At 49.7% G+C, this 22,991-nt stretch overlaps 1 protein-coding gene and 1 pseudogene across 4 annotated transcripts in view; both read right to left on the reverse strand.

The window, feature by feature from the left end:
- LOC142571339 (band 4.1-like protein 4) overlaps window positions 1-22,991 on the reverse strand; it is a 230,905-nt gene that overhangs the window by 54,911 nt on the left and 153,003 nt on the right. For all 4 annotated transcript variants that reach the window (XM_075679609.1, XM_075679610.1, XM_075679608.1 and 1 more), the window contains exon 5: window positions 3,069-3,166. In XM_075679609.1, the coding sequence (XP_075535724.1) occupies window positions 3,069-3,166 (98 nt within the window). The remainder of the gene's footprint in view (window positions 1-3,068; window positions 3,167-22,991) is intronic.
- On the reverse strand, window positions 15,937-17,506 carry LOC142573311 (uncharacterized; annotated as a pseudogene).

The following is a 22,991-nucleotide window of genomic DNA, read 5'->3' on the forward strand; positions in this document are numbered from 1 at the left end:
AAAACTTGACAATCACCCCTTCACCGAGGAAGAAGTTCTAGGACACTGGTCCAGATGGGTTTCGGCACTCAAGGCCTTAAGAGCTTTGCTCAAGTTCTTAAGGGCTTATGAACTGTGCAACAGACTTTGAAAGTTGTAGCACATAGCATAACATTATTGTGGGAATTTTTCTCACTTTATTTTTTTTCTTCTTTTGCCTTTTATTCCCTTTAGCCCTTTCCAACGGCAGAAGGTAACCAGCCAGCACTTACACTCGCTAACCTCCCTGCCTCCTTCCCTTCTGTCTCTCTCTCTACACATGAGCTGAAGGAAAGAAAAGAGCTGTTCAAAAATCACCACGTGGCATGTGTGACTGTAACAATTCTTTCTTCTCAAATCACAGCATGTGAGACTGCTTTAATGCAGAACATGCAGGTTCAACTTCCACCTGCAGCAAGCTCTTTCATTAAAGGGGCCCTGAGCCACACCTTGGGCTTCGTGAAAAAACATAGTCCATGAATAGCATACACTGCCGTGAACATCTCAACCAAATTTTGCAGTCATGCGCAGTGTATAGAGCTCGCAAGCGGAGCGCGAGGTCACATTTCTCTCAAACGCACTCTTCAACAGAAGCCGGCTCCTCAGTCTTTCCTGGACACATTATTTCGTAATATAGCAGATTCCCATACTCGGCTGCTATTGGCCAACAGCTGACACCAACCAAGAAGGGTGTTCGGATCAGCGTGCTTCTTCCTACTGTTACTGCATATATGTATTGACGCAGTTTAATAAACACGCTGAAGTAAGCGATAGTAATGTGCTTTCAAATTTCAATAATAATTACATACTTCTGGAAGAAGCTGACTGTCATCTGCTTACATTCGGCCGCAGCTGCCTGCATAGAAATTAAACTTTGGCCATCCTACTTACTGGTGCTGTAGCCGTTTGGTCTCGCTAATTTCGACTAGTTCTGAACATTCAATTAGCCTCAAACCACATGAAACTTCAGGTAAGAGCACACGCATGCTTGCCAGCATGTGCTCACCCTTGGTTGCTCCTGCTTAGATGCCTTGGCAGATTTCGCTTCGTATTGAGCTATTGACAGAGGTTCAAAATGAGCAAGTTGGATGTGGCTACGACCCATCGTTCGAGCTGGTGCAGGACAAAGCCGGTCTGCACCATGTAGCACAGCCAGACAGGAGCATATGAGTGTGAGCACGCAGTCAAGCCCCGTCACGCACAAAGCAAACACTGCACATATGCACTGTAGTTGCATGAAGCTGCAGTATGCTACATAGCGTAGATACCGCAGCCACTGTGGGGTGCCGCGACGAGTCCACTGGCTGAGTGCGCTGTTGCTCGGTGAGGACAACCACGTTTGGCACATTGTAGGCACAAAAATATTTAATTGTGGCATCTATGTGAACATCCAAAATCAAATTTGAACTACACACCACGGTGACATTCAGTAGGTAGAGCATCGTAAGCACACCCCGCTCAGCCATAGCTTTCGCAGTGCAAGTCATTGAAGAAGGAACGGAAGCACCGCAAAGGGCCTGTTTGATTGCCAATAACTCTGCTTCTGATGAACAGATGAAAGCACTTTTCGCAGCAAAGTATTTCTCAAAACTCTAATTAGACTTCAAGTGCATTTTCTGACTTCGATAAAAAGTGGTTCAGGGCCCCATTAATATTTCAGGTGAATATAAGAGATAAGCCATGCATGTAATATGTATTTTTGAATACAGATACCATATGCAATAGCTTGCAGGAATTAAAAAATGGGTAAAGATTGGACACTTTTTGTTGTTGTTTTCTTTTTTCTTTTCAAACTACCTAACTTGTGTTAATGGCACAAAATGGCACAAAGGCAGAAGGCAACTACACGGGTAGTGCTGCTTCATGCACATGATTTCTGTATTCCCCAATTTCTTGCCCTACAGTTAAATACATTTACTTACATATTACTTTTACCAGTTCTTGTCATTTCAGAAAAACATATTTACAGTAACTGTTGAAATCTCCTGTACTTAAACTGATACTCTGATGTTTACAACTATGGTGTCTGTGAAGATGAGTGGGAGCTGAAAGAAGTATGTTCAGTGTTATACCACACAGCCAGCTTAAAGTGCATTTCAGTTCTTTTTCTTTTCCAGAAAATCATTTGCCACGTATATGACTTGTCAAAGCACCACTATTGACATGCCAAGATTATTCAAGTAGGTGATAGCTGCAGTACAGAAACTTGTCTCGAACTGCACTGTGAGCTTAAATTGTAATTGGTGTTAAGAATGGCCAGCTGCAGTGCAAGTTTTGCCAACCAGTTGTGACTGTGGAAGCAACATCTCGGGAGCATCGCCGACAACCTCTAGCCAGGGCGTGGCGAAGTCGACTTTGTGTCAATATCAATACGCGCATCCTCCACTCTCCGTCGGTTCAGCTAGGATGCGTTGTGAGTGAAGGAGTTCGACGAAGCAGGCTTTGTGCGCAACACAACAAAGCGGACCTGATCTCCTACGGGCCGGGGAGCTGCCGCGGGAACGCCGACGGACACTCCTTCTCACGCACCGACCGAGACGCAAGACAACGCGCTACCCGGAACGACTCCGAGTTCTATGAAATTCGTGTGGTGTCGGTTTCGGACCGTAAACACGTGTGTGTATGCGTGTGTGCGTGCGCGTGTGTAAACCGTGCCACGGGGAGGCGGCTAGTTTGCGATGACTAAACGAACGTTCGCATCACCTTGTATCGGGAGAGGACCGAGTGTTTAAAAACCGCTGTTGTGAGGCTGCTCAGGACACTCTCTCTCAAGCAGTCATGTTAGACTGATGTACTTTCTCAAACAGTCATGTTAGACTGATATAAATACTGTAAATAAACCCATATTCCTCGTTCTCGATGAGAAGCAGTCCTTCCCTTCATCAACGTCCTCAGCGTGGATAAGTTGGACGTCGGCATGGGCCAGCTACCTTCTAATTCATGCCTGACTACAATCTTGACAACGGATCACGAGCGATGGGATTGAGCCCCCAATCACATCATTGGTAGTAAATAATCAGGGGCCACAAAAGCAGGAGTAAATGTCTCACACTGTATAGCTAGAGCAAAAAGTTCAGCAGCCAGATCGAAACTGATGGGCAGCCGGCCATGGTAGATGTCTTGCTTCACTTGAAGAAAGTACTGGTACCTGCAATGAAAATAGAATTTGACTATTGTACATCAAACAACACATTCAAGAGGTTTAGCAAAAATATATAAAGAGTCCATCCTTGTTTTCTTCCCTATCTAAAGTATTCATACAATCGTATTGTATGCAACAATTAAGGCACATTATGCATGTAAGGAACAAGGTAGTCCCTTTTAGCAATGAAAAAAGGAAGGGGCATTATGTACATATTCTCATGAGAAACATTGTTGGCGACATAATATACCTGTTCTTATTTGATCCATCTCAATAACACGTGGAAGATATTACTTAAAAGTCCTTGAGGGGTGTGAAAAAATTCACTGCTGGGGTTTCTACATTTTTATTTTTTTTCTGATAGGAAACCGAAGTGTAATGACTATGAAAAGAGAGAAGGCTTGAGACTGCAGATAACTAAAAACAATCAGACTTAGCACATGAGCGATTCGAAGCGATTCGCGAGCAAACTCTGGTTCATTTTTCAACTCGCCACAGCATACGTGCGCCACGGTTGCGCACCATTGCGCACCAACTCGCCACAGCGCGCCACGGTTGCGCACCATTCATCGTCGAAGCGCATCGTGCGCGAGAGAAATCTAAGCTTAGAGAGCTTCGCCCAAGACAGGTAGATAGATAGATAGATAGATAGATAGATAGATAGATAGATAGATAGATAGATAGTACTTTTATTCGTATCAATTCTCATACAAAAAAAAGGTAGGCCGTACAGAGTAGGCAACCAAGTATTTAGGTAGAAAGAATCTCAACAACGCAACCGCACAGATGCGCCGTTTGACCAAATGCACACGAAAACAAAAGCGGACGCCACGGAGCAACGTAGTACCCCCCTCCAGGATCGAGTGCAAAGATTGCGGCGTTCTTTTTCACGCACGGCTGACTGCGGCTCCCTGCAGAGGTCTCGTCACCCACTCGCTCTCTTTCACCTCCAGAAGCAACGAGAGCGTGAGGCTAGGAGAGAAAGGAAGCTTCGGCTAATCTCCCCCCCCCCCCCCCGCTTTTCCTTTTTTTTTTTTTCTTGCTCGCTTCGCGACATGGTGCACGCCTGGCACGCAAGCGGCAGCCCCTCCTCTGCGCGGACACCTTGGCCATGAATGGGCCGAATTGCGCGGTGCTCTTTTCAGCTCGTGCCCTCGTGCCACGGTCGCCGAGGCTCTTTGGCTGGCAGAGCAAAGAACAGCCGCGAAAGGCGCGTTGGTTCCGGTGCCCTTTTCCTTTGGCTGCGGTCGCTCGTAGGGCGTCAGGCCAGACATCCAAACATTTACCCGGCGTTGACGTTTTTAAAAAGAACGGAAGTGACCACAGCCGATATAGAGCCGTAGTACGCTCTCGGCGGAAAGCAAGATGGGCCCGAGCGGAGTTGGAAGGCGAGAGGTGAAGGAAAACGCGGACGGAGGAATAATGGTTTCTCTTGAAGCGCGTAATGATTAGCCTTCTTTAAGAGACAATGGGAACAATAGCTACGACGGCGTAAATATGGCCGCTCGGTAACGCTCAACAATGGCGGCAACAAAGCTGCGACAGCCATCTGCATGCGTGGGCTGTTGAGGGACGTGGAAGGAAAACACGGCCGGGTCCGCGCCTTACGCTCAAGGGGTGCTCAGGGGCGTAGATGTGCAAGAAAGAGATCTGCGTCGAACGCCGAATTATGGGTTGTGTTAAAGGTGTTCATAAACAGCACTCTTAAAACGGTTGCACCCTTTGGGGTGTAAATTTGTCCCACAACGATAATCGTCATCTGCCTTGCTTGCGTTTCCTTTCCTGAAAACTCGGCGCTCGCTACTTTCCTGTCGAGAATGCTGCGTCACACTGATAACGCGGCGCCGTTCGTGACTGGGAAGTACCGGGCTCGCCGCGTTAGAGAAAGGAAACGCGGGCAAGACGGATGACGATTATCGTTGTGGGACAAGATAAACCCCAAAGGGTGCACATTTTTCTAAGAGTGAGTGTTTAAAAGATGTGCACCCTTCGGGACGTATCTTGACCCACAACGATAATCGGAATCTGTCTTGCCCGCATTTCCTTTCTTTATCTCTGCAAGCCCGGTACTTCCAATTCGCGAACGGCATGCGCGTTATCAGGATGACATAGCATTGTCGACACGAAAGTTAGCGAGCGCAGATTTTGCAAGAAAGCATCGCGCAAACTAGGAAGATGACAATTACACTCTAAAAAAGTGTACATCCTTAGGGATGTATAGCTGCACCACAACAAACACTCTAAAAAAAGTTTGCACCCTTTGGTGCGTATATCGATCTGCCACACAACGATAATCGTCATCTGCCTTGATGCGTTTCCTTTCTTTAACGCTGCGAGCCCGATACTTTCCAGTAACGAACGGCATGCGCGTTATCAGCATGACATAGCATTCCCGACAGGAAAGTAGCGGGCGCGGCGTTTTCAAGAAAGGAAACGCATCAAGGCAGATGACGATTATCGTTGTATGGCAGAGATACACTCCAAAGGGTGTAAACTTTTCTTAGAGTGTAATCGTCATCTGCCTTGGTTGCGTTTCCTTTCTTGAAAACTCGGCGCTCGCTACTTTCCTGTCGATAATGCTGCGTCACACTGATAACGCGCATGTCGTTCGTGACTGGGAAGTACCGGGCTTGCAGCGTTAAAGAAAGAAAACGCGGTCAAGACAGATGACGATTATCGTTGCGGGACAAGATAAGCGCCAAAGGGTGTAAATTTTTCTAAGAGTGCGCACTCTAAGAAAGTTCACACCCTTTGGGGTGTATATCTGCCACACAGTGATACACTCTTAAAACGGTTGCACCCTTTGGGGTGTATATTTGTCCCACAACGATAATCGTCATCTGCCCTGCTTGCGTTTCCTTTCTTGAAAACTCGGCGCTCGCTACCTTCCTGTCGAGAATGCTGCGTCACACTGATAACGCGCATGCCCTTCGTGACTGGTACCGGGCTCGCAGCGTTAAAGAAAGGAAACGCGGGCAAGACAGGTGACGATTATCGTTATGGGACAAGATAAGCCCCAAAGGGTGTAAATTTTTCTAAGAGTGTAAGAGTGCAAGGCAGATGACCGATTACACTCTTAGAAAAATTTACACCCTTTGGGGCTTATTTTGTCCCATAATGATAATCGTCATCTGCCTTGATGCGTTTGCTTTCTTTAACGCTGAGAGCCCGGTACTTTCCAGAAACGAACGGCATGCGCGTTATCAGCATGGCATAGCATTCCCGACGGGAAAGTAGCGGGCGCTTAGATAAATCGCATATGCCTAAGGATGAACGAGAAGACAGGGGGCTGACCAAGGGGCCCGATTTTTATTAATCATACCATGAGAAGCCAACAAAGACGCCAAGGACAACATAGGGGGAAGTACTTGCACCTACTAATTGAATTTAAAAAAATGATAAATTAATGGCAGTGAAAGTGGATGAAAAAACAACTTGCCGCAAGTGGTGACCGATCCCACGTCTTCACATTAGGCGTGCGATGGTCTAACCAACGGCGCCGCCGTAGCTCAATCGGTTAGAACTCTCACTAAAGTTAGCCGGTACACCCTGTATATACACACTCTCAGCACTCCATTTCGGGATGAAAAAAAAGAAATGAAGCTAGCACTATTTCCTTCATCAGAGCACCACATTCACAAGTGCAATGTTAATGCGACAGTAGCGCCACGAGGTGCGAGGATCCGTGGTGGGTCCACGCCATAGAGTTTCTATGGTCCACGCAGTCACAGGAGTTTGAAAACTGAATCAAGTCTAGTAACGTTGTAGCTTTGACATCTCACTGGCTATAATTAGAACATTGCAACACCCGCCATGATTTAATTAATTGAAAGTGTAATTAGTCAAATTGTTTTCATTAGTCAATTATGCATTCAGATTTCCCGTACAAGTAATGTCCACCACTCCAGTAATGCAGCACAACTAATACAATTGCACCAGCTGCCACAGGAGATTTTTAAATATTTTATTAGGTCGAAGAAATGCAGTTGACATGTTTTGCACATAAGAGATTGTTTTGTACGTAGAGAGAGTTCATTGACATGCTGGCCTACGTTTGATCGTTCGAAACTTTCGTTGTTCGATACTAATTTCACCCTGCTCTACAATGCCAATATCCGGAAAAGTCATCATCATCACTTAGCGGCATTGCCTCGCGACAAAAAAAGAAAAGAGAAAAAAACTTGGAACGGGGACGTTCGGTGCAGGACCGTGTTTACGCAACACAGAAGGACCGACGCATTAATGGCGTGGAGAGGAGAAAAAAAGCAACCCATGAGCCTTCCCCCTCCCTCGACTATGTTCGTTTTCGTTTCAACTCCTGAAAGGCCCGTGTCAACGACCGCTTAATGTATTTGCCTAATTGACCAGTCGCCCGACAGATTGAAAGCCTCGTAATACCTAAAGGCAACCATGGCATCGTGACACGAGCACAGCAATAGACCACAGTCGCTATAAAGGAACCGCGCTGTTGCGGCACTTGGCCGCGTTAGGCTTAGCGTCTCGCGCGCGGCACGACGCCGGTGCCGAGGCACGCGTGGCCACACGGCACACGCCATTGCCGTGTAGTCAATGGCTTCTTTATCGAGCGCCGACTCGGTGGCCGCAACAATGGCCGGACAATGTGTGCTTTCGGCCGCTCGCTCTTCTCGCGGGAAATCGAAGTGGCACGATCGCCGAGGTGTGCCGCACGCAAAGCAGCCCTCGCACAGCGCAGGCAGAGTCCACGTGCAGGGAGCGCGAATCACGCAAAAGAAAACTAGCACGTATACACGTAAACCCTGCACATTTATTGCCACTCTAATCGATAGGTTTGTCGGAGCGGCGGCGTAAGGAAAAGTGCGCGAGCTTGGAAGTGCAGACGGAACCCACAGGTGGTCAAGATGTGCTAACTCAACCACGTTGTAGAGGGAGTTAGTTCCAGCTTGTCTGCGTGTATACGTATCAGAATTTCAAGGAATATGGAGTTGCCGAACACTTGGCAATGCTGGTGTTGCGACATCCTGATGTGACGCCTTCTCTAACAGAATGCGTTAGAAGCATTTTTTGCCTTGTATATATGCGGGTGTTCTGGTCGACGTAAAATTTAAAAAAAAACTGCGCGTTAACGACTACGACTCTGACAACGCTTTACGCCAGTAGCTATATATACATTAAATATGGATGGCTAATGCAGTTGCTACGCAGGAACCGTACGCTGTTATATAAAGGGTGTTTCAACGAACACTTTCAAAAATCTTTAAAAGTTGCCTGTGACAGTTATCACAATTCTAGTTCTCATTCTACTCGAAGCGGCGGACAATACTTGCACAATAAATTGAGATGCAAAATCGACTAATCAATAACAAATCACTAATTAAGTTTTTAACTAATTACATTATGGCCCATATTGCAATTTAAGAATTATAGCCGTGGAGTTGGCAAGGCGGATCCACTTGGAACGAATTCCCAGGACGACACCAGTTTCGAGATATAAATTCCAGAACTTTGAGGAGAAATGCATTGGCTTTCCAGTTAATTTGTTAACAAAACGTCGTTTCATGCACTGAAGCACACAACTGGAACGCCAATCCATTTCTCCGCAAAGTTCGGGAATTTATATCTCGAGACTGGTGTCGTCCTGAGAATTCGTTCCAAGTGGATCCGCCTTGCGAACTCCACGGCTATAATTTTTTAATTTCAATATGGGCCTAATGTTCATTATGCAAGAAGAGGTGAGGCGTGCAGAGAGGACACAAGAGAACAGAAGTAGACAACACGAACGCCGACTATCAACTGAAGGGAGCACTGAGGCGAAAAAAAGAAAGAAGACACAAAACTCATCTGCGCAAGCTCTTGAATGGTATCACCACGTGTCAATCGGGTACATGTGCCGGTCTACGTGAGAGATAACTGTTAAGGCACTTAATCTCTTCCTTATGTAAAGTAATCGAAGGCTGACTCACGCACGCACTTCCACCGCTGTAGATAAGCCATGCCTCTACCATAAGACGCGTATCTTCATTCGTGTGCCTGTACAATATCGCGCATTCATCTAACTCTGGCGTGCAGTTACAATCTTGGCAATGTAGGGAAAGATTAGAAGGCGATCCACCGGTTAACGACATTTTATGTTCCATCCTCTGATTGATACACCGCCCCGTTTGCCCTACGTGGAACTGGCCACAGTTAAAGGGAACTTTATAAACCACACCCATACGACAGTCAGTAAAACTATTGTTCTTATCGTGCTTCACTGGACAAATATCTGTTCTATGGCCCCGTTCGTGGACTATAATGTAATTATTAAAACTTAATTAGTGCATTTTTAACGATTAGTCGATTTTGCTTCTCAATTTTTTGTGCGTATAGTCCGCCGCTTAGAGTAGACTACCTCATAAACTAGAATTGTGATAACTGGCAAGGGCAACTTTTCAACATTCTTGAAAGTGTTCGCTGAAACACCCTGTATAGACGTTTACCAAAACGCGGAGCCGCGTCCCGGTAAACTCGTGTGTGTTCTTGTGCTTTAGTTTGTACGGACACAGAGTACTCCCATGACAGGGTGTCTAGCAAATGCCTTTTTTCGAAATTCCCTGGCTTTTCAGGGTTTTTCATTCCTTTCGAAAAGCAACCGTTTCCTCGACACCATTTCTCTCACAACATCAAACAAATTGGGCAGTCCGGAAAAAACTAAACTTGGGGGAGATTTTTCAGATTTAAAGTTTCTAGGCCTTTCAACTTACTTCACTCATCTTATTATCTGATATTGGTAGTCTTAAACATAAATAATTTGATAAAATTGCTTTGTCAAGCAACAAACACAATACGAAGAGAGAAATTGCCCCAAATTTGAGAAAATGGTGGTACTTTTGCTGTGCTCTGCTGAAAAAGTACGTTATTGTGGGCCATCTAAAAAATATCAATGATGTCCACTAGACTGCAGGATCCATACTAACTTTTTAAGGGAGTACGGTGAAATTATTTATCTTGCAAAAAAGATTTAACACTCGAAAAGAGGTTTGGTCATTGCTCCACTCACTGGCTCCACTCCACTCACTGGGATCCGCAGTACATCTTCACTGCAATGTACGCCTTCATCTGAGACCAGTTAATGTGCTGAAAGTTTTTTTTTTCTTGTTCTTCTTTTTTTTTAGTACGAAAGCACTGCAGGAGTGCTGGATGTGCGTCTTTCACCGCACTGCCACGCAGTTTTTACTACTGCATTTTCTAGCTCGCACCTGGAGTAAGAATGTATGCTGCGTGCGGGCATTTCTTCAAGAGAATGGACCTTTGTCAGCGGTGCAGCAAAAGCTTGCTTCATCGCAGCACACATGATTTATGCCGCATAGCTGCCCTACAGTAGATGATCAAGACACGTCATTACAACTGGGCTCTAGTATAGTGTAACAAAACGCATTAATGCAGCAGTCACGGCAGCTCTGCGCTTTGGGCCGGTGATATACGTCCAGTCCAGCTCCCTCCATCTACGGTCTCCGCATCTTGGTGCCCCGTGAGTGTGAACAGCGGAACCCTCCGGATTTGTTGCGCTAATAAAAATTGTCTGTAATAACCACGTGTTTCTCCGCGATGAACTAAAGGCTTCGGTTCGTCGTTCGCGTGTAGTATGCACCCACGAACCAGGTTCGCCCCTGCCACTGTCGATATCCTGCTTCACGCACGGCAAGCCCTGCGCACAAACAACTGAATTGTGGTCGAAAGTCGCGCTGTCTTGCAAGTGCATGCAGGGCCTATACGCTTGCGTTCGCGCTGAAACAGGAAGCTGTGCTCGCGCGTAATTTACGAATTAGTTCATTTATTATGGTTATTAAAAACACAATTATTGTGCAGGAAAGCTTATTTGTAGTGCTGCAGGCAGCCGAATAACATTGCGGGGAACCAACCTAGGTGGATTTGCAACTTGAGCAATTTAATCAGTCATTTTCGATGAGTTTACCTACTAAAATCAACTATTTCATGAATATTCCATCACTTTTCCAGGTGCTGAGATCGAATTGCCCGAAATTTTGCAGGATTTCCAGGTCGCTAGACAGCTTACACGAAGGAGAAGGTGGGACAGCAAGGCCCCGATTTTTACTGGTCGCGTCTATATATATATATATATATATATATATATATATATATATATATATATATATATATATATATATATATATATATATATATGTGTGTGTGAATGCAACAGATATTGAAGCCAACGAAAGCGCAATGGAAGTTATTTGTAGTTTTTAATAGAAGTGAAAAAAATGAAAAGCTAAGGGGAAATGAAAGTACACGAAAAAAAAAAACACTTGCCGCCAGTGGGAGCCGAACCCGCAACCACTGCGTTGCATCATGCTATGTATGACGGCGACTGTTCCCCCGTCCACATTCTTGGGTATTTTTGTGTTTGCACACGCACACACACATACAACATCTAACCCGGTGAGTGATAGCCAGCGCCAATGAGGGTCAGGCGGCGGCGGCGGCGGATGTGGAGCATGATAACAATTTATCAAAAACGGACGAATGTCGCCAATTGGGGCTTTCGTGCACAATCAGTTATGCTATACGCCGCGAACCTTTTAGCCCCAGCCTGTGGAGGCAAAACAAAAAAGAGAGAGAATGAGCGAAGGCGCGTTTGGTTAACGCGTGACACACCGTGCAGCAGAACGCTGGCACGAACAGCCGAGCGCTTCTGTAGCTCCAACGCGCAGTCCACGAGCTAAACACGGTCTATGCGGGAGAGAGATAAAACTTTATGTCCTTGATGGGGTTCAGGGGTGGCGGGGGTCGGGAGACTAACCCCCAATCCCCCCTTCCTCAGACGGCGGCCAGTCCTTGCTTTCTGGCGGCGTCTTCGGCCATCCGGACGGCCCAGAGCTGCTCCTCTGGGTCCAAGCTGAGCAGCAATGTCTCCCACTGCTCGGCCGTAGTTATGCGTGTGTTAGTGTGGGAGGTGTTGGTGGGTGAGGCTTTGGGGCATTGCCAGATAATATGATCGAGGTCAGCGCGGGCCTCGCACGCTTTGCAGAGTGGAGAGTATGCATCGGGGTACATGCGGTTGTAAAGCACGGGGTTCGGAAAGGTTCGTGTCTGAAGGAGTCGCCAAGTGGTAGATTGAGACTTATTCAGTGTTTTGTGTGCTGGGGGGTAGCGTAACCGCTCCCTGCGGTAGTGCAGGAGAATTTCTCTCAACGTGACCATTCGGTCCCGCGCGTGACCGCGATGCAGAACAGAGGGCTGGTCGGGATCGGAAGACGCAGGAGAAGGATGACGCGCCCGGTGTGCGAGAGCTCGGGCGGCATCGTGGGCGGCTTCGTTTCCAGCCAGACCCGAGTGACCAGGGGCCCAGATGATCTGCACGCGGCGTTGCCTTGAGGGAGGAGTGCCAGAGAGAATCTTCTGTGCTTGGGGTGCTATCAGTCCTCTTGTGTAGTTACGAATGGCTGTTTTTGAATCGCTTATGATGCAGTGTGCATTGGTAGCCGCGTAAGCCAAAGCGATGGCCGTTTCTTCTCCTACTTCGCGTTGCGTGGTGAATATTGATGCGGCCGCGGCGAGGCGGTACTGCGAACCCGCGACTGCGACGACCACCATGGCATTTTGGTTGGGGTATTCTGCTGCGTCGACGTAGGTTACGTCAGCGGCTTGGTCGTAGCGCTTTTGTAGTCGTTTAGCTCGTTCTGCACGTCGCTCCGGATTGTGTTCAGGGTGCATATTGCGAGGTATGGGTGGGATAACTAGTTGAGCACGAATGTTTGGAGGGATGGGTACTTTTGGTCCGAATTGGGTGGTGTAGGTTATGCCTAGGGTGCCTAGAATGTGCCTGCCCATGGTAGAATTGGCGAGTCGTTCGTATTGGCTAATACGCTGCGCTTCAATAAGCTCGTCTATGGTGTTATGGATGCCGAGGGCGTCCAGTTTCTCGTTAGAGGTGGTGATGGGAAGATGTAGGGCTTGTTTATAGGCCCTCTTGATCATGGTGTTGAGTTTGAGCTTGTCAGTTGCATTGAGGCTAAGGTACGGGGCGACATAGGTGATCCTGCTCAGGGCGTAGGCGGTTACCAGGCGTATAAGGTTGCTTTCTTTCATGCCGTGATGTCGATTTCCGATGCGTGCAATGAGGCGAGTGGTTTCATGTACATGATTATCTAATTGCTTGAGTATCTCCGTGTTTCTGCCGTTATGTTGGATGCGTAAGCCAAGGATACGAATGCGTTGCTGGTGCACGTGGAGTTCTATCTCGGGCGGGTGAGGGTCTGGGCGTCGACCTCCCCAATTAGGCTTGTACAGAAGGAGCTCCGATTTCTGTGGGGAGCACGCCAGACCGTGCGGTTCTACGTATGCAACGACCTCGTTTATGGCTTGCTGCAGCGTGTTTTGGATGTCCCCGTCGCTGCCCCCGGTGACCCACAGGGTGATATCGTCTGTGTAGAGGCTATGCTTGAGGTTGGGGATGCTAGATGCAGGCGGTAGTCCGAGCAAGGCCACGTTGAACAGAAAAGGGGATAGAACCGATCCTTGCGGCGTGCCTTTGCTGCCGAAGTGAATAATTGGCGACAGCAACCCTCCGATGGTAATGGTGGCCGTGCGACCTGTAAGAAAATTCTTCACGTAGTTATATGCTCGATGACCAACCTGAAGTTGTGCCAGTTGGTTCAGTATGGCCTCATGCGTGACGTTATCGAATGCCTTGGTTAGGTCTAGTCCCAAGATGGCTTTGGTGTCCAGCCTGGAGCTTTTGTCGCCATCGATAATTTGGTGCTTGAGCTGAATCATGATATCTTGAGGAGAAAGTTTCAGGCGGAAGCCAATCATGGTATTGGGGAAGAGGGCGTTGTCGTTCATATGTCTGTGTAAGCGTGTGATCGAGGATGACGTGTTCGAGGACCTTTCCGACACATGTAGTGAGGGAGATAGGGCGGAGGTTTTCGAGTAGGAGGCGCTTCCCGGGTTTGGGAATCATAATAATTTTGGCTTCTTTCCATTGTGAGGGGAGGTTTCCAGTTTCCCAGCATGCGTTAAAATAAGCTGTGAGGGCTAGTACAGAATCCTCATCTAGGTTGCGAAGCATTTTATTAGTAATGCCATCAGGTCCCGGGGCCGAGTTAGGGCGGAGTGCGAGGATGGCTTCCCGCACTTCTGCTGCTTGTATGGGCGCGTCCAGGTGGTCGTTAGCGGTGCCTGTGTATGCTGGAGCGGGTGTAGTAGGTTGAGGTCCTATGTATCGGTCTATCAGCTCTTGAAGAACTTGTGCGTCCGTGCCCGGATGGGTGTGAATAATTTTTTGCAAGTTGTGCTGTTGTGTGTTCTTGCTGTTGGCCGGATCGAGGAGGTAACTGAGGATATTCCACGTTTTAGGCAGGTTTGGTTGCCGCTCCATGCTGTCGCATGTGCTGTGCCAATTTTGACGAGTAAGTTGTCGTGCGTAGTCTTCGATGTGAAGGGTGAGAGTACTAATACGTTTCCTGAGCGTTCGGTTGAGCTTGTTGTGTTTGTATCTGCGTTGCAGACTGGCGAGGGCTTCCCACATATGCAGTAACTTGCTATCTGCCTCCTGCAGATTAGCTTCCTCAGGCACCAATTTAGTGGCTTCGCTCGCGTCTTGCAGCAAGGATGCGACCCAATCTTCGAAAGGGGGTTGGGTACCCGAGAAAGAGGTGAGGGCTCTGGCCTGCCGGAAAGCGTCCCAGTTCGTTATGCGGAGTTGACGGCCCTTAGGCTTTCGCGGGCCCGCTCGAACTGTTGTTTGGATTAAATAGTGATCGCTGCCCAAGTTGTCTTGTGTGTTGATCCAGTCTGCTCGTGGAATTCGTTTTGCGAATGTTAAGTCCGTAGTAGTGTCTCTGCTAACGCTGTTTCCCATGCGGGTGGGACAAGTTGGATCCGTGACAAGAGTAAGACCTAGATTCTGTCCGTCAAGCCATAGTTATAGCTGTCTTCCCTTTCGGCGGTCCGTTGGGTATCCCCATGCCACCGCAGGGGCGTTTAGGTCCCCTACGATGAGCAGGGGGGCTCCCCTAGCTACTTGATCTGCTTTGGTGAAAAGTCGTAGAAACCTATGTTGTTGTTTGGGGCTGCTGTACACATTGAGGATGAAGAGACTCTGCTGCTTGCGTCTTGCAGACGGGATGATCTCCAGGAAAATGTGGGCTGCTGTATCAATGCCTGTGTGATGCTGTATAACCGGAATGTTTCGCTTAACTAGTGTGGTTACTTGGGGCCTGCGGTTGTCATCGCAAACTGCGGTGTATGCCGCGTATCCCGACAGCTTAGCCGCTACTCCGGTCTCTTGTAATGCGATAACATCGGGGGAAGTATGTGGTGCGAGAGAGGTAATATATTGCTCTAAGTGTGCTCGTTTTCGCCGGAAGCCCCGGCAGTTCCACTGCCAAATGCAGTAGGTAGCACGTTCTGGATTACTCGCAGCCATCTTTGTCGGGACGCGAGTACGGCTTCTTTAGGGGACCTGCTCTGGGACGGAGTAGGGTGTTTTTCAATTCTGTCAAACGGGTGTTGTGATTTTGAGCCAGAGTCGCGACCATGTCTTGAAACACTTTGCGCGTGTCGTCCATGTTTTCCTGTAGCTGTTGTTCTCTTGCCGCAAAGGCTTGCTCAATTCTGGGCAGTAGTAGCGTTTCTAGTTTCGCAGTAAGGGGGTTGTCCATTGCGCGTTCGAGAGCATTTGCAATGGAGGCGTCGAGCAACGTGGCAAGCTTACAGTCTATTGCTTCGTTGAGTAGTAGTAGTAGAAACATTTATTGCGAAGGGAAAGAAGTAGTTGTTGAGGTTGCGTTCTATCCGCTGTTGCAGCTCAGTGAGGGCCTCACAGTTGACATTTCCTTCTGAAGTGTATGCTGGTGGTGCCGCTGTTGCGATTGGTTCGAAAGCTTTGCGCTTGCGCGGGGTTGGTTGTTGGGTGGTTTGCGGGCAATCTATTGCAGGGACAGGAAGGTTGTCTGCATTTGATGGTAAGTGTTTGGGTTGTGTGTCTGCAAGTTGTGATTTGAGTTTAGCGTTTTCTGTCTTGATGTCTTGTATCTCAGCACGTAAGGATCGGAGCTCATGCATGTAGCTGTGCATGGTACCGTCACTAACTGTGTTCACTGGGGTTGCTATAGGTTGTGAGGTGTGACCTGTGTGGGAGACAATGCTGGCCCAGCTTACCTTGGGGGGTGTGTCTTGCACTTTAACTGTGGTCATTCGAAGGCTTGCGTTTCCTTGCTGCTGCGGTGGTGTTGAATCCGGTCCGCTCCGGGAGTGACTGCGTCCTTGTGACTGACTGCGACCTCGGGAGCGGCTGCGTGTACGAGACCGACTGCGTCCGCGTGAGTTGCTGCGTTCGGGAGCCTGCGGTTGTGGTGTCGGCTTCGGTGTTGGCAGAGCTGAGTCTCCATTTGCTGAAGTCGATGACTCCGTCTCCTGGTCCGCTCCTTGCTGTCCCAGTCGTAGGCGTTGCCATCGTCGTTGGAGTAGGAGGTGTGGTGTCTGGCAGCGGCGATGGCAGGACTTATCACCAGTCGGGTGGCCTTTGCCGCAGAGCGCGCAGCAAGGGTGACAGGGGTGATCAGCCGGTGGATTTACTGTGTCACAGCTCTTGCATTTCTTCTGGGTTGAAGTGGGGCATACATCGGCCCTGTGGCCGACGGTCCCGCAGATGTCGCAGACCTCGATGCGCTTCTTATGTAGATAGCATTTGTATTCTGCTCCGCGCTAGTAGACATGGTACGGTACTTGCTTTCCGTCGAATACGATGAGCACTGAATTAGTACTGCCCATTCGTCGGGCCTGCAGAATCGTAGGGTTCTTCTTGTAAACGAGACTGTTGGTAATGTCTTCTTCTGTGCCATATGCAGGGATGTTATGTATGACTCCTTTGGCTGTGTCCTCCGGCGGTGCGACGTATGCTGTGGCTGCGTAGCGGACTGCTCCGATGGGGAGGCTGCGGATGCGGCAGTATTTTTCGGCGTTAGACATGATTGGCGTGCTAACTACAATGACGTTATTATCCGTGCATGAGCGGTAAATGTCGTCCTCTGCTTCTTTGGTTGTAATGCCCGTGATCTGTAGTATTGAGTCGCGTATCTGGGCGTCTCCTAGTTTGGACACGTTGAAACCGTCTCTTGGGCGTATGACGATCTTGATATCGTTCTTCGGAAGTCGTGGTTGCAGTGGTGCGCGTGGGCGTAGGGCGGACTGCTGGGTACTCTTGGTGCGTGCGCTTGCTGTTGCACGGAGGGAGCCATGTATGGGTAGGGATGATGCCTGCGTAGTCTGTCGTTGCTTACGGTGGCTGACAAGCCACCCTGCCTCAACGGTAACTCCTTCGGGGGCTATTTCCGTGCCCTCAACCTCTACTACCTCCATAATGAGGGGAGGGGCTGCGCTTACTTGATCTCACGGGGATGCGAGTCGTTGGGCGAAGTCCTCGGGAGCCGGGACTGCGGCAGCGACGCCGCGCACCTTCGTAGCTGCGGCGCACCTGTTTCTCGGCCAGACGGAGCAGCTGAAGATCTTGTTAGGGTTAGCAATCTTGTGGTCGTAGAAACCCTTGTCCTGGGTCCCTGGCGTCGGGACTGGTCTTGATCGGTAGCTGACCACTTCCGGAAACTGGTTCCGACGTTAGTTTGAGTGCAGCGGTGATCGTTTGGCCACAAGAGTTTGAAATATACGGAGCCCATACGAGGCGCATGCACTCCGTCAGCGTCGTCGTCGTCGTCCGGTCTCTGCGGGAGGCTTCGCAACTGGCTGGCTGCGCCCAGCACGGCGTCAATTTGCGGTACCAGGACAGGGGTGCCGAGACAAACGTAACAGAGACACATCCAGTGTCATTCTAGAAATTCATTCGAAATGTGTGCGCCTCGCAAACTCACCGGCTCCAATTCGTAAATTGCAATACGTGCTGTAATGTAATCAATCAAGAAGCTAACTAATGATATTGTCACGTGGTGGTGACGTAGAAGAACACAGTCGCAATACTGTGAACGACAAAACTAACTTTTATTGGGCGAACCTGTGCCCACAAGACAGGCTACACTTATAGCACAACGATAGCGGCGAACACGGTCGGCGATCGTCGAAAATCTGATCAGCGGGTCAAGCGCGTCGGCTTTTATACAGCAGTCATCGAACGTTCCAGACTAATCGTTCGGACCCACGTGCCTTCCACAAAGTTCTACACCATTCGCGTCACGCGATGAAATCAGATAACATAAGGTTCGGCGACAACAGACAGCCGGTTAGAAGCATCGATAACTTTCCAGAAAGTTCGGATACATGCAGGCGCGTCCCGCGCTGTGCGATTACATTTGTTAGGCGGCGAAACGTGGTCGCCCGATAAAGATAAGTACACGTGTCAATACCCCCCTCTTAAAAAAGCATCGACCCTATGCTGCATACAAATGAAAGTAATAAAGAAAAACACCCGTAGCAAAGAAAACAAAAACAAGGAAGTTCGTCAGCGTCCGTAAAAGGGTTTCAGACGCACCACGTGGACCACTTCAGATCGTGCGCGGCGCCGCTGTGAATGCGAAATGCCGTCTGGCACGACCTCATAGTCCAGTGCGCCAATACGTCGGATGACCTTGTAGGGTCCGAAATAGCGGCGCAATAGTTTCTCACTCAGTCCTCGTCGGCGTATCGGTGTCCAAACCCAGACACGGTCGCCGGGCTGGTACTCGACGAAGCGTTGTCGGAGGTTGTACATAGTATCGGCTGTCGGTCCTCTGTTGGTTCTTGATCCGTAGGCGGGCGAGCTGTCGGGCTTCTTCGGCGCGCTGGAGATAGCTAGCGACGTCAACATTCTCTTCGTCAGTGACGTGGGGCAGCATGGCGTCGAGCGTCGTCGTCGGGTTCCTGCCGTAAACCAGCTTAAACTGCGTGATCTGTGTTGTTTCTTGCACCACCGTGTTGTAAGAGAAGGTTACATAAGGCAGGACCGCATCCCACGTCTTGTGCTCGACGTCGACGTACATTGCTAGCATGTCGGCGTCTTGTTCAAGCGCTCCGTCCGACGAATGGTCAGACGAATGGTCATTCGTCTGCGGATGGTAGGCAGTTAACCTCCTGTGACTTGTCTGGCTGTACTGCAGAATGGCTTGGGTGAGCTCTGCTGTAAAAGCCGTTCCTCTGTCGGTGATGAGGACTTCTGGGGCACCATGTCGCAGCAGGATGTTCTCGACGAAAAATTTCGCCACTTCGGCTGCGCTGCCTTTTGGTAGCGCTTTAGTTTCAGCAAAGCGGGTGAGATAGTCCGTCGCCACGACGATCCACTTATTTCCGGAAGTTGATGTCGGAAATGGTCCCAACAAGTCCATCCCAATGTGCTGGAATGGTCGGCGAGGAGGTTCGATCGGCTGCAGTAATCCTGCTGGCCTTGTCGGTGGTGTCTTGCGTCGTTGACAGTCTCGGCATGTCTTGACGTAACGGGCGACGTCGGCGGTCAGACGCGGTCAGTAATACCTTTTCTGTATTCTCGACAGCGTACGAGAGAATCCGAGGTGCCCAGCGGTTGGATCGTCGTGTAGGGCGTGCAGTATTTCTGGACGCAGCGCTGACGGTACAACAAGAAGGTAGCTGGCGCGGACTGGTGAGAAGTTCTTTTTCACGAGCAGGTTGTTTTGTAGCGTGAACGAAGACAACCCGCGCTTAAATGCCCTAGGGACAACGTCGGTGTTCCCTTCCAAATACTCGACGAGGCCTTTTAGCTCCGGGTCTGTTTGTTGCTGTTTAGTGAAGTCTTCCGCGCTTATTATCCCAAGGAAGGCGCCGTCATCCTCGTCGTCTTGCGGCGGGGGATCGATGGGGGCGCGCGATAAGCAGTCGGCGTCGGAGTGTTTTCTTCCGGACTTGTATATTACCGTGACGTCATATTCTTGCAGTCTGAGGCTCCACCGTGCCAGCCGTCCTGAAGGGTCCTTTAATTTAGCTAGCAAACACAACGCGTGATGGTCGCTGACCACTTTGAACGGCCTGCCATAGAGGTAAGGGCGAAATTTCGCTGTAGCCCAAACGATGGCGAGGCATTCCTTTTCGGTTGTAGAATAATTGCCTTCCGCTTTTGACAACGACCGGCTAGCGTAAGCTATCACGTGTTCATGTCCATCTTTTCTCTGGACTAGGACGGCACCGAGGCCTAGGCTACTGGCGTCAGTGTGTATTTCGGTATCGGCGTGCTTGTCGAAGTGCGCAAGTACGGGCGGCGACTGCATGCGTCCTTTGAGTTCTTGAAATGCGTCGGCCTGCGGCGTTTCCCACTTGAACTCGACGTCATGTTTAGTTAGCTTTGTCAGCGGCTCAGCGATGCGTGAAAAGTCCTTGACAAACCGCCTGTAGTAGGCACACATGCCAAGAAATCTGCGCACTGCCTTCTTGTCGATGGGCTGCGGGAACTTTGCAATGGCAGCTGTCTTCTGCGGGTCGGGGCAGACTCCAGACTTGCTGATGACGTGGCCTAGGAACAGAAGCTCATCGTAGGTGAAGCGGCACTTTTCTGCCTTCAGAGTAAGCCCTGATGACTTGATGGCCTCTAGTACTGTTGCAAGCCGCCTAAGGTGATCGTCGAAATTTCCGGCGAAGACAACGACGTCATCCAAGTAAACGAGACAGGTCTGCCACTTCAATCCTGCTAAAACCGTGCCCATCACGCGTTGGAACGTTGCAGGCGCCGAGCACAGTCCAAATGGCATAACCTTGAACTCGTAGAGGCCGTCTGGGGTGATGAAGGCAGTCTTTTCGCGATCTCTTTCGTCGACTTCTATTTGCCAATAGCCAGACTTCAGGTACATCGACGAGAAGTATTTAGCGTTGCAGAGCCGATCCAATGCGTCGTCTATTCGTGGGAGGGGGCATACGTCCTTCTTCGTAATCTTGTTCAGACGACGATAATCGACGCAGAAACGTAGGGTTCCGTCCTTTTTCTTCACCAGGACAACAGGTGATGCCCACGGGCTTTTCGACGGCTGGATGATGTCGTCGCGCAGCATTTCGTCGACTTGTTGCCTAATAGCTTCACGTTCTCGCGTCGAAACTCGGTAAGGGCTCTGGCGGAGTGGTCGAGCGCACTCCTCGGTGATTATGCGATGCTTGGCGACTGGTGTTTGTCGAATCCTCGATGACGTCGAAAAACAGCCTTTGTATCGTCGGAGCAGACTTCTGAGCTGCTGTTGCTTAATCACGGGGAGACTTGAATTAATGTCGTAGTCTGGTTCGGGAACCATCGTCGTCGGCGTAGATGCGGTGGAATCCGAGAGGACAAACGCATTACTGGTTTCCAGAATTTCCTCGATGTACGCGATCGTCGTGCCCTTGTTGATGTGCTTGAACTCCTGGCTGAAGTTTGTCAGCAACACTTCAGTTTTCCCTCCATGCAGTCGAGCGATCCCTCTTGCGACGCAAATTTCACGGTCTAGCAGTAGACATTGGTCGCCTTCGATGACGCCTTCTACATCGGCAGGTGTTTTGGTGCCGACCGAAATGCTGGAGCGAGGCGGGATGCTCACTTGATCTTCGAGCACACTCAAGGCGTGCTGACGAGGGCTCTCCGGCGGTATCGCTTTATCTTCCGACAGCGTTATTGACTTCGACTTCAGGTCGATGATTGCGCTGTGCTGGTTCAGGAAGTCCATACCGAAAATGACGTCTCGCGAACACTGTTGGAGGATAACGAAGATGGCAGGGTAAGTCCGGTCATGAATGGTTATTCTTGCCGTGCAGATTCCAGTCGGCGTGATGAGGTGTCCTCCAGCGGTCCGAATTTGAGGGCCTTCCCATGTGGTCTTAACTTTCTTCAACTGGGCGGCGATGTGTCCACTCATTACGGAGTAATCAGCCCCTGTGTCCACTAAGGCGGTAACTGCGTGGCCGTCGAGGAGCACGTCGAGGTCGGTGGTTCTTTGGCGTTGCAGTTAGGTCTTGGCGTCGGATCACGGCTACGTCGTGTTGAACTGAAGGTGGAACGTCGCGTCGTCAAGTCGTCGTTCGTCGGTGTAGTCTTGCCTTCCTGACTTTGTCGAGACGGCGGCGTGTCGTTGTTATGTCGTCGAGGTAGTCTCTTCGTAGTTTTTGTAGGCGGCGGAGGATCTTCGTCAGTTCGACGAACAGCAACCGCACCTGCATCGGTTGCTGCTTTTAGTTTTCCGGATATGGGCTCGCAGAGCGGCCCCGGGCTGGGCCGGTGTATGGTCGGCGCTGCGGCGACAGCTAGCGGCCTGGTGACGGTGAACGGGACGGTCGTCGAGGGCTCCACTGAGTGGCGGCGAGGTACTCGGCGATGTCGCGAGGGCGTTCACCTACCCGAGGGCGCGGTGCGTTGACGGCGAACCCTCGCAATCCCAGGTCGCGGTATGGGCATCGGCGGTACACATGGCCGGCTTCCCCGCAGTGGTAGCAGAGCGGGCGGTGGTCAGGAGCGCGCCAAACGTCTGTCTTCCTCGGGTAGCTGCGCAGGGCGACGGGTGGGCGTGCTGGCGGCGGCGGCAGTGGTCGACGGAATTGCGGCGTTACAGGGCCCTGGCACGGTCGTGGAGGGGGACCTTGACGGCGGGCGACGGCGGATAATTAGTCGAATATGTGTTCCGATTTATTGTGCAAATAACGTCCGCCTCCCTGAATAATCTAGCTCAAGGACTAGAATTATGTTATTTGCAACAGGCGATTCTTAAAAATTAAAGACGCCGAATGCCTACCCTTCCTCCTCTTGTCAGTCACCTCTTTTTCTTTGCCTCTTCTCTTCCTCTTCTTTCTTTTAGTCATTACTGTTCACTACTAGGCATTTCTAGTCATCTGTAATCAATTGTGGTCATTACAAGTTGTCGTTAGACATGTTCGTCAGATCATAGTCATCAGTAGTCAT

Source organism: Dermacentor variabilis, chromosome 2, assembly GCF_050947875.1.
Source record: "Dermacentor variabilis isolate Ectoservices chromosome 2, ASM5094787v1, whole genome shotgun sequence".
Lineage (NCBI taxonomy): Eukaryota > Metazoa > Arthropoda > Arachnida > Ixodida > Ixodidae > Dermacentor > Dermacentor variabilis.